Source organism: Electrophorus electricus, chromosome 6, assembly GCF_041902795.1.
Source record: "Electrophorus electricus isolate QZ-2024a chromosome 6, ASM4190279v1, whole genome shotgun sequence".
Taxonomy (NCBI): Eukaryota; Metazoa; Chordata; class Actinopteri; order Gymnotiformes; family Gymnotidae; genus Electrophorus; species Electrophorus electricus.
In genome coordinates this window covers 32562134-32575061 of record NC_137502.1, presented here as the reverse complement: position 1 = coordinate 32575061, position 12928 = coordinate 32562134, and the positions used below count along the sequence as shown (strand labels likewise).

Genomic DNA, 12928 nt, shown 5'->3' with positions numbered 1-12928 from the left:
CTGTCCCCAGGTGGTGCTTGGCTTCGTCTGTGATGCTGACTACAAGATGGTGGCCAAAGCCATCCGTGACCGCGTCACCGCCATCAAGCGTAAGCGCGAGAAGTTCCGCCGGCAGGCCGTGGAGGCGCAGAAGAGGCGCCGAGGGGAGGCGATCGAGGAAGAGCCCGAGCACGGCGCAGAGGGCGAAGGTCCCGCCCCCGGCGCCCCGCCTCCTCGGGCCCGGCCTTTGGCCGAGCCCCCTGTATCCAGCCCGGCCCAAACTCCGCCCACCGTCACAGTGTCCGGCCCTGTGCCGTCCAGGGAGGATGGCTCCATAGACTCGGGGATTAACGCCAGCTTCGCAACAGAGGTGGAGGAGCCGGAGATGGAGCAGCAGCCGCTCTACAGCGTCCACCAGACCAGCTGCTCCTCGGCAGCCTGTGAGTGGACCGGACGTGGCTTTAGAGGCGTGGCTAATGTGGCTAGCATGGCTAACGTGGCTAATAGTGAATAGATGCTAACATCAGCAAGTCAATCTTTCATTCACTTGGTGAATCAATCAATCAGCCACCTTAATCTGCATGTGAGCTAATCATCCTAATCTGCATGTGAGCTAATCAAACTAATCTGCATGTGAACTAATCTGCTGATATGCAGAGGGTCCAGGCTTGTTTTCCCTTACTACAATGAGTGTACATATGAATGAAATCTGATATGAAGACTTTGACCCAGATAAGGTCACTGGTACTCCAAGAACACTTTGTGTGGGTGTGAGTGCAGAGTGCAGTTTGTGCTCAAAGAAACAGACGTACTGTATATAAATCAGATACAGCCAGTTAACCGTTAATCTGAAGTAAACACACTGAACTGGTCAAATGAAGACTAAAGAGAACTGACACTGGCCTGCAGGTCAAGACTAGGCTCAATCTGTGTCTTGGAAAGTCCAGCAGATCGAAACCCTTGTCTTGAGTCCCTGTCGGTCTCACTGTGTCCCTAGGTCCTTATGTAGTCCCAGTGTCTGAGGCTTACTGAGGGGTCTTCCCTCAGCCAATATCTGCTTTCCTCCCTCTCTGCTTACGTTGGTGTGCCTTTGGTGACTCTGGCTCCCTCCTGATCCACACGTGACACGTCTGCTCATTTTAATGCAGCATGAGCATTAGAGGCCGAGCGCATGCAAATAAATACATTTTCTTGATTTTGTCCCGGTTGCTATGGCAGCGGATTGCGAGACAGACGGCTACCTCAGCTCCTCTGGGCTTCAAGAACCATCGGAAAGCCTGCCCCCTGTGGCAAACCCCGCCTACCCTCCTGCGCCACGGCCCAATGAGACAGCACATGTCGAGGCTCCAGTGGCTGAAACCCCGCCCACCGAAGCACCACACGCCCAGGCTGTACCAGTCCCTGCCCTACGCTTCCCCTCAGTGAGTAGTCCCTGTGCAGGGGGCAGAGCTTGAGCTTATTAGCAGTGACCCTGCGGAGCCTTCGCTGGTTGTATTGATGAAAACAACAAAAGACATAAGTGGTATAGAGCTGTGAAAAGAGCAACAGCAACGAAGCGCCAGGGCACAGAAGGTGAACGGAATAACTAATAAGCGGGAGACTGAGAGCGGGAAAGTGGCAGGGAATGATGACGGACAGGGATCCGTGGGGGCGGCTTCCTGGCTGGGTCCCGGCAGGGCCACAGCAGATATGCAGTCAGAGGTTTAGCGAATGTGTTGCCTGATTCATTACTAGTGTTAGTCGGCTTTGTTCAGTTGTTAAGCCTGTTCGGGGGAAATGTCAGAAGCGTTCTAACGTGTGAATGGCAGGATCGCCACCACCAGTTCCTGTGTTGCTCTGCCTGTGTGTGTAGGTCAGGTTCCTCTGGCCTGGACTGCATGGGGGGAACAGCCACCATAATAACGTGCTTTTACATTTTGCCTCCCTCCCTCTCTCTCTCTCTCTCTCTCTCTCTCTCTCTCTCTCTCTTTGTCTTCTTTTCCTCTTTTTGTCTCTCTCTCTCTCTCTCTCTCTCTCTCTCTGTCTCTCTCTCTCTCTCTCTCTCTCTTTGTCTTCTTTTCCTCTTTTTGTCTCTCTCTCTCTGTGTCTCTCTCTCTCTCTCCCTCTCTCTCTCTCCCTCTCTCTGTGTCTTCTTTTCCTCTTTTTGTCTCTCTCTCTCTGTGTCTCTCTCTCTCTCTCCCTCTCTCTCTCTCCCTCTCTCTGTGTCTTCTTTTCCTCTTTTTGTCTCTCTCTCTCTCTTTCTCTCTCTTTCTCTCCTTCTTTCTCTCTTTCTCTCTCTATATATATATTTTACCCTCCTGCAGAGCATTGCCGTGTCCCATAATGCTGAGCGAACCCACTTCAGTGGTGCCAGTGGTTTCTCTTCTCCTGTCGACAGGTAACCATAGCAACCCACATTTAAACCTCATCACAGTATATTTCTGGTAGATTAATTTTGACATTAAGTTTCACAATTTCATCAGCTCTGTTGAAACAAACCAGGGCTTTTAGAATGTGATTCGTTAATAGTGGAAATTCACTGCAGTGCTTTGTTGAGGCACTAGGAATCCTGAATAATCCATGTGAACGGCTGTGTGTGTAAGATCACTGTAATGTCTGATAATCCCTGTGAAGGGTCATCCATGCATCTGTGGTAATGTATTCCATGTATTCTGATGCAATAGATATTGTCAGAGTCAGATTAGTGTCCCAACCAAAGACTTGTTCCCCACCCCGTCTAATAAGGTAACAACTAAAGGCTGCTGAAACATTTGTGATAGGGAAGTGTGTGTGTGTCTGTGTGTGTGTGTGTGTGTGTGTGGACATTTATTCCGTGCCCTTGTTTTGATGTTAAGAGTTAAGACGACATGTTCAGTGCTTTGTTGGCCTGACCAATCTGCTGTAAATTCAGAAGCAAGGTGACATATGACACACTCACCCACCACACACACACACACACACAAACACACACACTGGATCCTGTATGTAAATTCCAAAGCTAGTTGACACTAATGTTCTACGTATAAGTGCTTCTGTTTCTGTGTGACTCATGCGCACATGCACGCACGCACGCACACACACACACACACACACACACACACACACACACACACACACACACACACACACACACACACACAGAGTTCCTGTATGAGCAGGGTGTTGCGTGTCCAATACAGTAATCCTATGTGAAAGGGAGATCATGGTTTAAGTCAGGCATGAAATGGAGTTGACACCCAGCTCCCAGACACACAGCTCCAGCGAGAGTCTTGTGCCTCTGTTTCGTTCTGTCAGTCACAGATGTTTTCTCACTTCTGCTTGGGTCGGCTTGAACTTGCTATGCTACAGTTGGCAACAAATGCCCACAGCTGCCATAAAAGACACCCTTCTTATAGCGCCTGTAATAAGTACCGCAAGAGTCAGTTGAACGCGTTAGCTGTTATTTCAGCAGGTTTTTGCTGTGTACCGTTTATTCAGAATGTTGTATATTTTGTGGCTGTATTCATTTATCTGATGCTTTTTTCTACCTTTTGCTGACCGATTGTAGTCACATGATAACACGCCCCCATCCTCTGTTCACAGCTACGCCTCTGATGTCACATCCGGTTTGAGTGATGGGAATGAGGGCTTATCGGAAATTAACACCAAAGACCCCGGCAAACGCACAGGAAGCAAACTCCTCAGGAAGAGGGCTCGCTCACGGCTCCGCATAACAAGGGTACGGAGATGAGCGCACGCGGCGAAACATGCAGCTAAACCCGTTACACTGTCCCCACAGTTCATTCTGCTCTGTACTGCGCTCAGCAGGTCCACATCAGGGTCCGCAAACTACAAGCCAACGTGGTGAATTTCAGATAAATGTGTGTAGCGCATGCGTGTCAGCGTTGGTTCAGAACTGCACTCACATGGTCGCTCCCTCTCGCATGATCCAAGCTGTCAGATAAAGTGGATCGGGTGGTGGAGTGCCAGCTGCAGACCCACAACAGCAAGATGGTGACGTTCAAATTCGACCTGGACGGTGACAATCCTGAAGACATCACTGCTGTCATGGTGAGCTGCCACATCCCCAGGAACCACTTCACTAACACACTCTTTACTAACACGCTCTTCACCTATGTGCTCTTCACCAACGCGCTCTTCACCAACGCGCTCCTCACCTAGACACTCTTCACCGACGCGCTACTACACCAACGCACTTTTCAATAACGCGCTCTTCACCAACACGCTCTTCACCAACGCGCTCTACACCAACACGCTTACAGGACATGACAGGAGAAGACATCGAGGCCTTAGCTTCCGTGTTTGGGTTTATGCTAATCTCACCCGGATCCATCGTCCGGAATGTCAGTGAGGTAACCCCATGTACATTGGCCATTAGCTGCAAACTGAGCTTCCTTATGACGTCTCTGGTTGTACCACGCGTGTCTCTGGTTGTACCACACGTGTCTCTGGTTGTACCACGTGTGTCTACCTGATACTTTGACCTTTTACCTCTTGTCCCAAAACCCCTCCTAATAAAAATAGCATAGCATAGCCATTACTGGTTCTGAGTTATAGTTAGCTAATGATATAATATACTAATAGGCCAAACAGTCCACTAGCTTTCATTTCATGTGTTAAGCACATTTTAGGCTGAAACTAGGAACAGTTCAAAGCAGATGGCCAATGTTTTCCAATAAGCATAATGCTGGTTAGCCAGTGTATCTAATACAGATGTAGGCTGATTTAGTCCTGAGTGCACAGGACATGTTGTTCAGCCATGTTCAGTTGTAACTGGGGCCACTGGAGGTCTGTTTAAGCTGCAGCTGTTATGGGCCATGCTGCCTCCGTTCAGCCAGTCTGTATCGCCATGTTATTTGGTATGTGTGTGTGTGTGTGTGTGTGTGTGTGTGTGTGTGTGTGTGTGTGTGTGTGTGCATGCCTGTCTGTTATTGTCAACACATTTTGGTCTGCCACCGCCTTATTGTGAGCCATCAGTCAGACTGTGGACTAGTTTTGCTGACTGTTCATCTACAGGATGCGCCACAATACCCCACAATACTCTACAATTACCCATAATGCCTGCAATACTTCACAATAGTCCACAATTCCCCACAATACTACACAACACTCCACAATGTCCCACAATATTCCGCAACATTCCACAGTACTCCACAATACCACATATTGCTTTCATATTCATTCACATGCCATTCTGATGCCTATTTGCAGGCATACAATGAGTTCATCCTGCCGACAGAGAAGGAGGGATTCCTGCTTCGTATGAGAGACATTATCCGACGCGCCGAGGCCCTCATGAAGAGAGAGCCCCTGGGGGGGCTGGACCCCTCCAACGCCCTGCGCCTGCCCTCCCTGAACGTGGCAGGGACCCTCTCAGCCTCCCATGTGAGTTTCAGGCCTTTCCGGCGCTTCAGGAATGTTGTACCAAAACCAGCCTCCAAAATTAAAGGCAGCTTTTCAGTTGAGAATCATGGCGGTCATGAGTGAGTTCTGACTGATTAACGGAGCGCTATGTGTGGCAGAAGGATATTTGCACAAATGACATTGTTTCTGAGGACTGTGTCGTTTATTTCCAGCGTTTGCTGACAGAATGGTCCATTTCAGCAGTGAGCCACACACACTCCCGGGGCTGTGCCTCACAGTGTTCTGAGCCACTCTGTGTTCATGTATTGAAAGGGTTCTTCACTGAAGAGCCAACAGTGTGACCAGAATAGAACTACATAATCCTACAGCCCTACTGCTCCCAGTCACATTTGACCTACTAACCTTTCATCTCCCAGGGTTTCACCCTCGCGCTCTCTCTCTCTCTCTCTCTCTCTCTTTCTCTCTCTCTCTCCCTCTCTCTCTTCTTTTCACTTCCCAAAAATTAGAATCGTGCCTCATTGCCCCAAATGGTTTGGTGGCTGTAGCTGATGTGGACTAAGCACTACCTCGTGCTTGCGATTACTGTTCTGAGACAGGAGTCGTGTATGGGAAGGAAGAGTTTGGGGAGGTTAGGTGTTTATCCAAGATCCCCCTCTAGGAATGCTGAGTTTCGATGACTTTTGCTGGAATTAATTCAGACTTGTTTAACTGGAGTTAATGCGCCGCTGCTGTTGTGAAAAGGCACGGCCATGCAGGCAAGCCAAAGTGATCATCTTTGCTCGCACAGCAAGGATAATCACAAACAGTTGCTTCCTTACTTGTTAATTACTCACTACTAATCTGTAAGGAATATTAGAAAGCGCAAACTTCACCGTAACCGTGGGCTGTGCTATTCAGGCTGACCTAAAGTGTTTTTAGCATAAACATCAGGTATCATTAGGAGGCAGTTGAGAGGGGGCATATCCCTGTGGAGGCTGTCCTGGAGTCAGTAAACAGTGAAGTCTGTTTAGTGTGTTCATTGTCAAGTCCAATGCCTAATGTGTGTCCTTTCACAGCCGAACCTACACACCCAGGGGCTGGCGCGCACACACTCCTCTTCCTCCCTGCCAGGTAACACACCCACACACTGCACGGACCGTTGCGTGCACTATGTATAAGGAGACGTCCACGTTTCATTCTCGTATCTTGGGCATGCGCTTCTTACGTTTCTCTCCAGATGCCCCACCAACAGCAACAGTGTTGATCGTTTGCATGTTTCAGACTTCGCAGGGGTTAGTGTGGCTCAGGTGACCCGAGGCTCCTCCCCTGGGCTGGGCGGAGACTATTACCTCGATCCCGATGCCGCCATGCCAGTGCGCCCCCTCCGATCCCAGTCCTTCCACACCTCAGGTACCTCGGGCACCCGTGCTTATCCACCCATCAATGCAGCCTCGCTACCCTCCCATATCATAGCAGCCCATTCCTCTAGTGACCTGTGATCTGTGATCTAGTGATCTATTTTAGATTTCACTGCACAGCTCCCTGATACCGACTACTTAGTTCTGCACCTCCTTCTTTTCCTGTATGTACGTGTGTCACTCAGATTACACAGCAGCACCTCCAGGACAGGTGACACATGGCTCCTCCCCTGGGGTGGGCGAAGACCTCTATCATGACCCCGACGCCAGATCACCTGTCCGCCCCTTTCGCTCCCAGTCCTTCCACACCTCAGGTACTCATATCTGCTATCATTCCATCCCATATCTATCTAGAGAGCGACAGGTAGAGGCTGGTCGACTGGCTGTAGTGCGGCTGTTCTCCTCAGTCTTCTACGACTGCACCATGTGCTGTGTTCACTCGCGTCTGAGCCCTGTTGTCTCCTGGAGAGGTGTGGCAGAAACATACTCCAGACACCAGCACGCGTTCCTTCGTCCGTCACCTGACTCATATCCACTGAATGCCTGAGGTACTATGAAGTGCTGCCAGCCTCCCTCTGTCCGCCACAGTCCTTCAGCCCAGATGCAGTAATCTCCGAACGCTCGCCCAGCTGTGCGTTGTTGTGGGTTTTTCACTCTTGCTAGGTTAGACTGGCTGCTAGAGATGAGCGGCCGGACGCTCGTTAGCCGCCCGTTAGCCACAGCGCTCGTTGGCGACCCGTTAGCTTTCTGCTGCCCCGTTGACGTGGGCGGACCGGACCAAGCTTTGGTCTGGGTGTCCGGTCACATCATGTAGCGACGTGTGGTGCGGACGATCCGCGGCCCTGCCCGCTTCTCTCATCCAGCTGCCCTGAGGCGGGACTGAGGCGGGGCTGAGGCGGGGCTGAGGCAGGACTGAGGCGGGACTGAGGCGGAACTGAGGCGGGGCTGAGGCGGGGCTCTGTCGCCCTGACGGGCCCTATAATGCTCTGATCGATTCATGAGGCCAGTGGTTCTGGAGCAGAATTCTGTGTTCCCCGTCTGTTCAGGCGGGTGACGGCACCATCCATGTCCCGCTCTACTCCCGCCTGTCCCCACCCCAGCCTCCCTCCCCCAAGATGAAAAGCACAGGAGATCAAAACAGCCCCGTGTCCGTGGCGACGGCAGTCTGATGGCAGCGGCGGACTCAGCCAGGGTGGGCCTTGATGCGTTTGATGCAGGCTGGTTTGGAGCACAACGGGTGGATTTCATTAGTACGGACGGAAGAACAGCTTTAGCAGGGAACTCTTCCTCTACACTGTGTGTGTGTGTGTGTGTGTAACCTTATGTCCTGATATATAATAATAAATATGCGTGCATGTGTGTATGTGTGTGTGTGTAAATATCTACATCTGAGTTTGTGTGCATGTCTGTGTGTGTGCTCAGTCTCTGAAAGGCCTATTTGTGGCAGGCACTGTTCAGAATTGCCTGCACGCGTGCACACACACGCGCGCACACACACAGGCTGTAGATCATGTCCTGTGCACAAAGTGTAAGGCGAGGCAGGCCTGATCTCTGCACCGCCGTCTGTGGGACACACCCTCCACTCTTCCTTCTCGAACTCACATACGGAGTGTGCTAAGAAATTCTCACACTGCACGATTCAAGCCTTTCAGAGACGTAATGCAGGAACGTCACTCTCAAGTGAAAGCCCAGGAAGACGTGCACTTTTCAAAAGCCCCTCATATTTCAGTGATTTAATGCAGGCAACATGGAAACCTGGCTGTGGTCCTAGCCATGAGCCTGAAGGCATGTTATGTAATCCCACTGAATACTGATGTCTTTCTTCCCTTCAGTGATCGCAGTGCTGTGATCCACATACTCCTGCTTCTGTTATGCCATTTGTACCTTATGATACTATTTCGGGCTTTTTAAAAAATATTTCAAACTTTTGCTTTATCTTGGGTTTTTTTTTTTTTTTTTCCCAGTGGTAGTAGCAGCCAGTTCCCACATGCTAACTATGCCTCCCTTTTTGCTGTGTACATGACTCTCTTTCTTAACTGACTACATTACCCAGAAATCCTCCGGCCTGAGAAAAGGCAGACCCCCACCAATATGCCCGTTTTAGTTTTGCTTTGTAAAGGAGTGAAGAGTGCTCGCACACGCTGTTCACAGGTCTACTTTGGTGTCTCTGTTCTCTGTTTCTGCCTCAGGTGCCTCCCAGCCCCACCCTCCTCCTGCCTCCCACTACCCACAATACCCCAGCGCCGACGTTCGGCCCCTGCTATTGCCCAACCAGATGCCTGCCGTGCCCCTCCAGTACCCCCAACCGCCGTTCCTGCCCAACTCCCCCTACCCCTACCCGTACTTGGTCAACCAGGTGCCCCCGCAAGCCTTCGTCAACCCGCCTCCACACGCCCAACTCGCCAGCAGCTCCGCCCCCTATCCCGCCCCCTCTCCCGCAGCTCAGCAAGCAGGGGGCGCCGCTCCGGACGACAGTAGCCCTCTGTCGCCCCCTGCTGCCCACAGCATGCCTCCGAGCGTGCAGGCTCCCGGCCTGTGGCCCGGCCACTCTGAGCAGCCGCTCCTGTCCCTGGCCAACGTGCTGTCGCTGGCCATGAGCGTGGCCCAGTCCCTCATGCCCCCGGAGACTATGGCCAGCAGCCTTCCACAGGGCTTCCTGCCAGGCTACGCACCCGCGTACGGGCCACGGCTCTCGGCCACGGGCCGAAACCAGGTGCCGAGCCAGCGGGGGGCGCCGCTAGCGGGCCAGCTCGCGGACGCGGGCCCGCACTCGGACAACCCCGCGCAGGCTCTGAGCCTCAGGCCAGAGCGGCGCGAGGAGATCCCCGCGTCAGCTCAGCCAGGGAACGTGAGCTCATCTGGGGGCTCGCAAGGAGTGGCTGCAGGGCCGCCCACAGCGGCCAGGCAGCCTACTGGGAGCCCGGCTGCAGGGCCCCTGGAGAGCCCCCGGGCGGAACTCCAGGCAGGCCTCAGAGAGCAGCAACAAAAGCAGGTGGAGAGGTCCTCCATCTCCTCCTCTAGCTCCACCACTTTCTCCACCAGCTTCTCGAGCAGCTCCCGAGACTCCTCTACCTCAGTCAGCCCACAGAACACAGTAAGTACTACGCAGTACACACACAGCCTTCAAAATGCTCCCAGATTACCAGAGTTGTGCTCCTGTCCAGCCGGCCGCTGGTGTAGAACAGAGAGCCAGACAGCCTCTGCCGTAAGATCAAGCAGGGGGCGGGGCCTTTACCCCGAACTTGTTCTACAAGCACAAACCTAAACCTGTTCTCTAAATAGTACAGTCAAGGTCATACCAATGCAGGTGAATCCCTAAACCTGTTCCTAACATGTTGCAACTCCGACACACACACACACACACACACACACACACACACACACAAACACAGACAGAGACACAGACAGAGCCAGTTGCTAGTAGTCAACAGCAGATATTGTTATTTCAGCACCTAAACTGTTTACTATGGTCTATGTGCTGTGTGCAAGCTGTAATGTAGTTACAGGGTGTGTGTGTGTGTGTGTGTGTGTGTGTTCTCTCCCCCACCTATTACAGGTATCTTCTCTGATTGGGTCTAATACTGCTGTGAGACTGTCCCCTATATCTGAGGGTGAGACCAACTACACACACACACACACACACACACACACACACAAACACCAGTCAATAAGTTAGAGGGATAGGTTAACACACACACACATATAATAGTTAATAGTAGTGTCAGTAGAGCAGTGCAGTATCAGATGGCTTGTTCCCCAAACACACACACACACACACTCAGTTTGTCAACTGTTCAGTCCATTCAGATAAGCGCTGATAGGGAAGTGTAGGGTCGATGCAGAGTCGACTATATATACACATGCACTCAGTAAGCACAAACACTCCCTTATACCATGTAACTGAATGCAGGTAGAGCAGCAAGACACACACACACACAAAAGCAGGTCATACATACATAGTGTGTCTCTGCTCAGCTGAGGTTTGCTGGAGCTTCACCTCTGGTTTATTATTGTACTCTGGTCTTGTTTGTCATCGACACATAACCAGCCCTGATAAGACGGTATCGGGAACAGCCTTTCTCTCTCAAGCAGCGGGAGCAATGCTGAATACTTCCAAGCTGTTTACCTTTCTAACAGAAAATGTTACATTGTGAGCTATTGTGTTATATGTGTCAGTTATAAAACAACAACAGCCACAACCAAAAACCAATGTTTCCAAAGACTTTATGTGAGATTTCCCCCTAGAGTTAAAACACATAATGGCAGCTTTAGAGATGCTAGTTACGGTTTGTTTGCCCTTTGTGTTTTCAGTCAAGTGGTTTTGGGTGGAGAGTCTCATTCAGAATAATTTCCTATTTGGACACCCCCTTTACTTACAAGTAACTTGAGTTTAAGGACCAGTTTTTCGAGTTACATGCTAAGTCTAGTGGGTACCATATCAGCCTTATTACTTTTCACTTGTCAAATAGATTTACTGTGTGTTCAGCAAAGGAAAACAATTCTGTTATCAAATGATCTGTAACCATCTGCCTGCAGATAAAAAGCCTGTCATCACCGTGGGACGATTTCAGGTCAGTCTCAGTAAAGAGATGACCCCACCCACAACTCCACAACCCTGCTCACCAACACCGCCCCTGGCCCCGACACTCTGTGACCACAGCCAATCAGAGTACAGCACCGTGGAACAGGGGGAATCAGAAACCAGCCTTAGCACTGTCGCTGTGGCTTCTGCTGGCAAAGGACCCACTGAGCCACTGAACGACCACAGCAGCACCCCCTGCTGGACTGGAGACGGGACCCCAGAGAACCGAACGGTTGAAGCGGAGGGCGGTGACAGTGCTAGCGATGGTCGAGAGGACACAAGGGAAGGCAAGGCAAGACGCAGGAGGATAAACCTGAGCATGTGGGAGGGTCCGGCGGGGGGCGCCGCCTACGCAAGCGTGAACCAGCCATGGACGATGAGGTACACGCGCAGCACCTCCTACGCCAGCAGCGACGAGACGGAGAGCGAGGACGAGGACATGTCGGAGGAGTTTCAGGAGCTACGCGAGAGGTGGGTCTCAGCATGCTCGCGGCGTGCTCGCGGCGTGTCTGTGGGCCCTACAGGAAGCCGGGGCAACAGAACGGGATGTGCTTTCTCCACAGTCGCAAAAACAAAAGGAATTTCACAAACAATGGAGGGCATTCTTTTTTAATGTTTCAGGAAAATCAAGCTTCCTGCTGTGTTGACACTTACCGCGTCAGACACTCTGGTATCTCATCCAAAACCAGGCGGCACACACGGAGAACAAGTACGCACTCAATGAGTCCCCCGAGTGCATGCAGCTCATGCCAAGTGCTGGAGTGGTCCAGGACGCTTTCTCAGCCTGACGCTGGATTTGTCTTAGGGCCTTGTTTCATGATGCCAGTGATGATCTTGGCCTTATGCAAAACCAAGACCAAACCAAGCACTAACTCGCTTTCTCTCTCTCTCTCTCTTTCTCACTCTCTCTCTCTCTCTCTCTCTCTCTCTCTCTCTCTCTCTCGCTCCCTCTCTCAGGCACCTGAGTGAGGTACAGACTCTCCAGGCCTCTCAGAAGCGGGAGATTGAGGAGCTGTACGAGCGCATGGGGAAGGTCCCCCCTCCGGGCATCGTGTCTCCTGCCGCCATGCTGTCCAGCCGCCAACGTCGGCTCTCCAAGAACGGCGGCTACCCCTCCTCCCGCAGGAACAGCCTGCAGAGACTCGACATACTGCCTCCTACTGGTAGGGCTCGGGCCGCAAACACTCAGGGAACCAATTAACGAATCAAGAAATCAAGCCGTCAGTGAGCCATTATAGCAAGAGTATAGGTGTGAGCGGATTATCAAATCACCTCTTTTCACGTACGTCCTGAGTCTCCACCTGAGCCGAAGGTGTGTAGAGTTAATAATGGTCTACAGTACAGGTGTCGTTTACACTGGGGGCAATGTGGAAATGTCCGAAAAAGCATGCTCAGAAAACATTAGCGTTTCCTTTACAAGCCACTTCATTTATTCATTTGAGGGTCAGCTGGACTGACCGCCTCACCCAGCCCTTGTCCTCGTCCCCAGCACGTGGCACTGCAGAATTACTCCCACGCTCACGGTTAACAGGCCGGCTTATTTTTGTCAGGTTGCCGGTTAAGCTCTCAAATGAGTCGAGTGAGTGGTAGAGTAGGATGTTTCTTTAATGAATGTGTTTGATCTGTG

General features: G+C 51.5%; 1 protein-coding gene across 2 annotated transcripts in view; it reads left to right on the top strand.

The window, feature by feature from the left end:
- Nucleotides 1–12928, top strand: part of wnk4b (WNK lysine deficient protein kinase 4b) — a 47054-nt gene that overhangs the window by 32043 nt on the left and 2083 nt on the right. Inside the window, exons 7-19 of one of the 2 annotated variants that reach the window (XR_014124293.1) lie at nucleotides 11–419; nucleotides 1198–1400; nucleotides 2283–2356; nucleotides 3541–3676; nucleotides 3892–4008; nucleotides 5170–5343; nucleotides 6378–6432; nucleotides 6583–6711; nucleotides 6905–7033; nucleotides 8909–9813; nucleotides 10276–10330; nucleotides 11256–12010; nucleotides 12259–12398. Coding sequence is in view for 1 of the 2 variants with exons in the window: in XM_035525720.2 (XP_035381613.1) it covers nucleotides 11–419; nucleotides 1198–1400; nucleotides 2283–2356; nucleotides 3541–3676; nucleotides 3892–4008; nucleotides 5170–5343; nucleotides 6378–6432; nucleotides 6583–6711; nucleotides 6905–7033; nucleotides 8909–9813; nucleotides 10276–10330; nucleotides 11256–11772; nucleotides 12259–12464 (3109 nt within the window). In the remaining variant the exon portion in view is untranslated. Of the gene's footprint in view, nucleotides 1–10; nucleotides 420–1197; nucleotides 1401–2282; nucleotides 2357–3540; nucleotides 3677–3891; nucleotides 4009–5169; nucleotides 5344–6377; nucleotides 6433–6582; nucleotides 6712–6904; nucleotides 7034–8908; nucleotides 9814–10275; nucleotides 10331–11255; nucleotides 12011–12258; nucleotides 12465–12928 lie in introns of those variants that run through there. The other variant, XM_035525720.2, reaches the window with a different exon arrangement.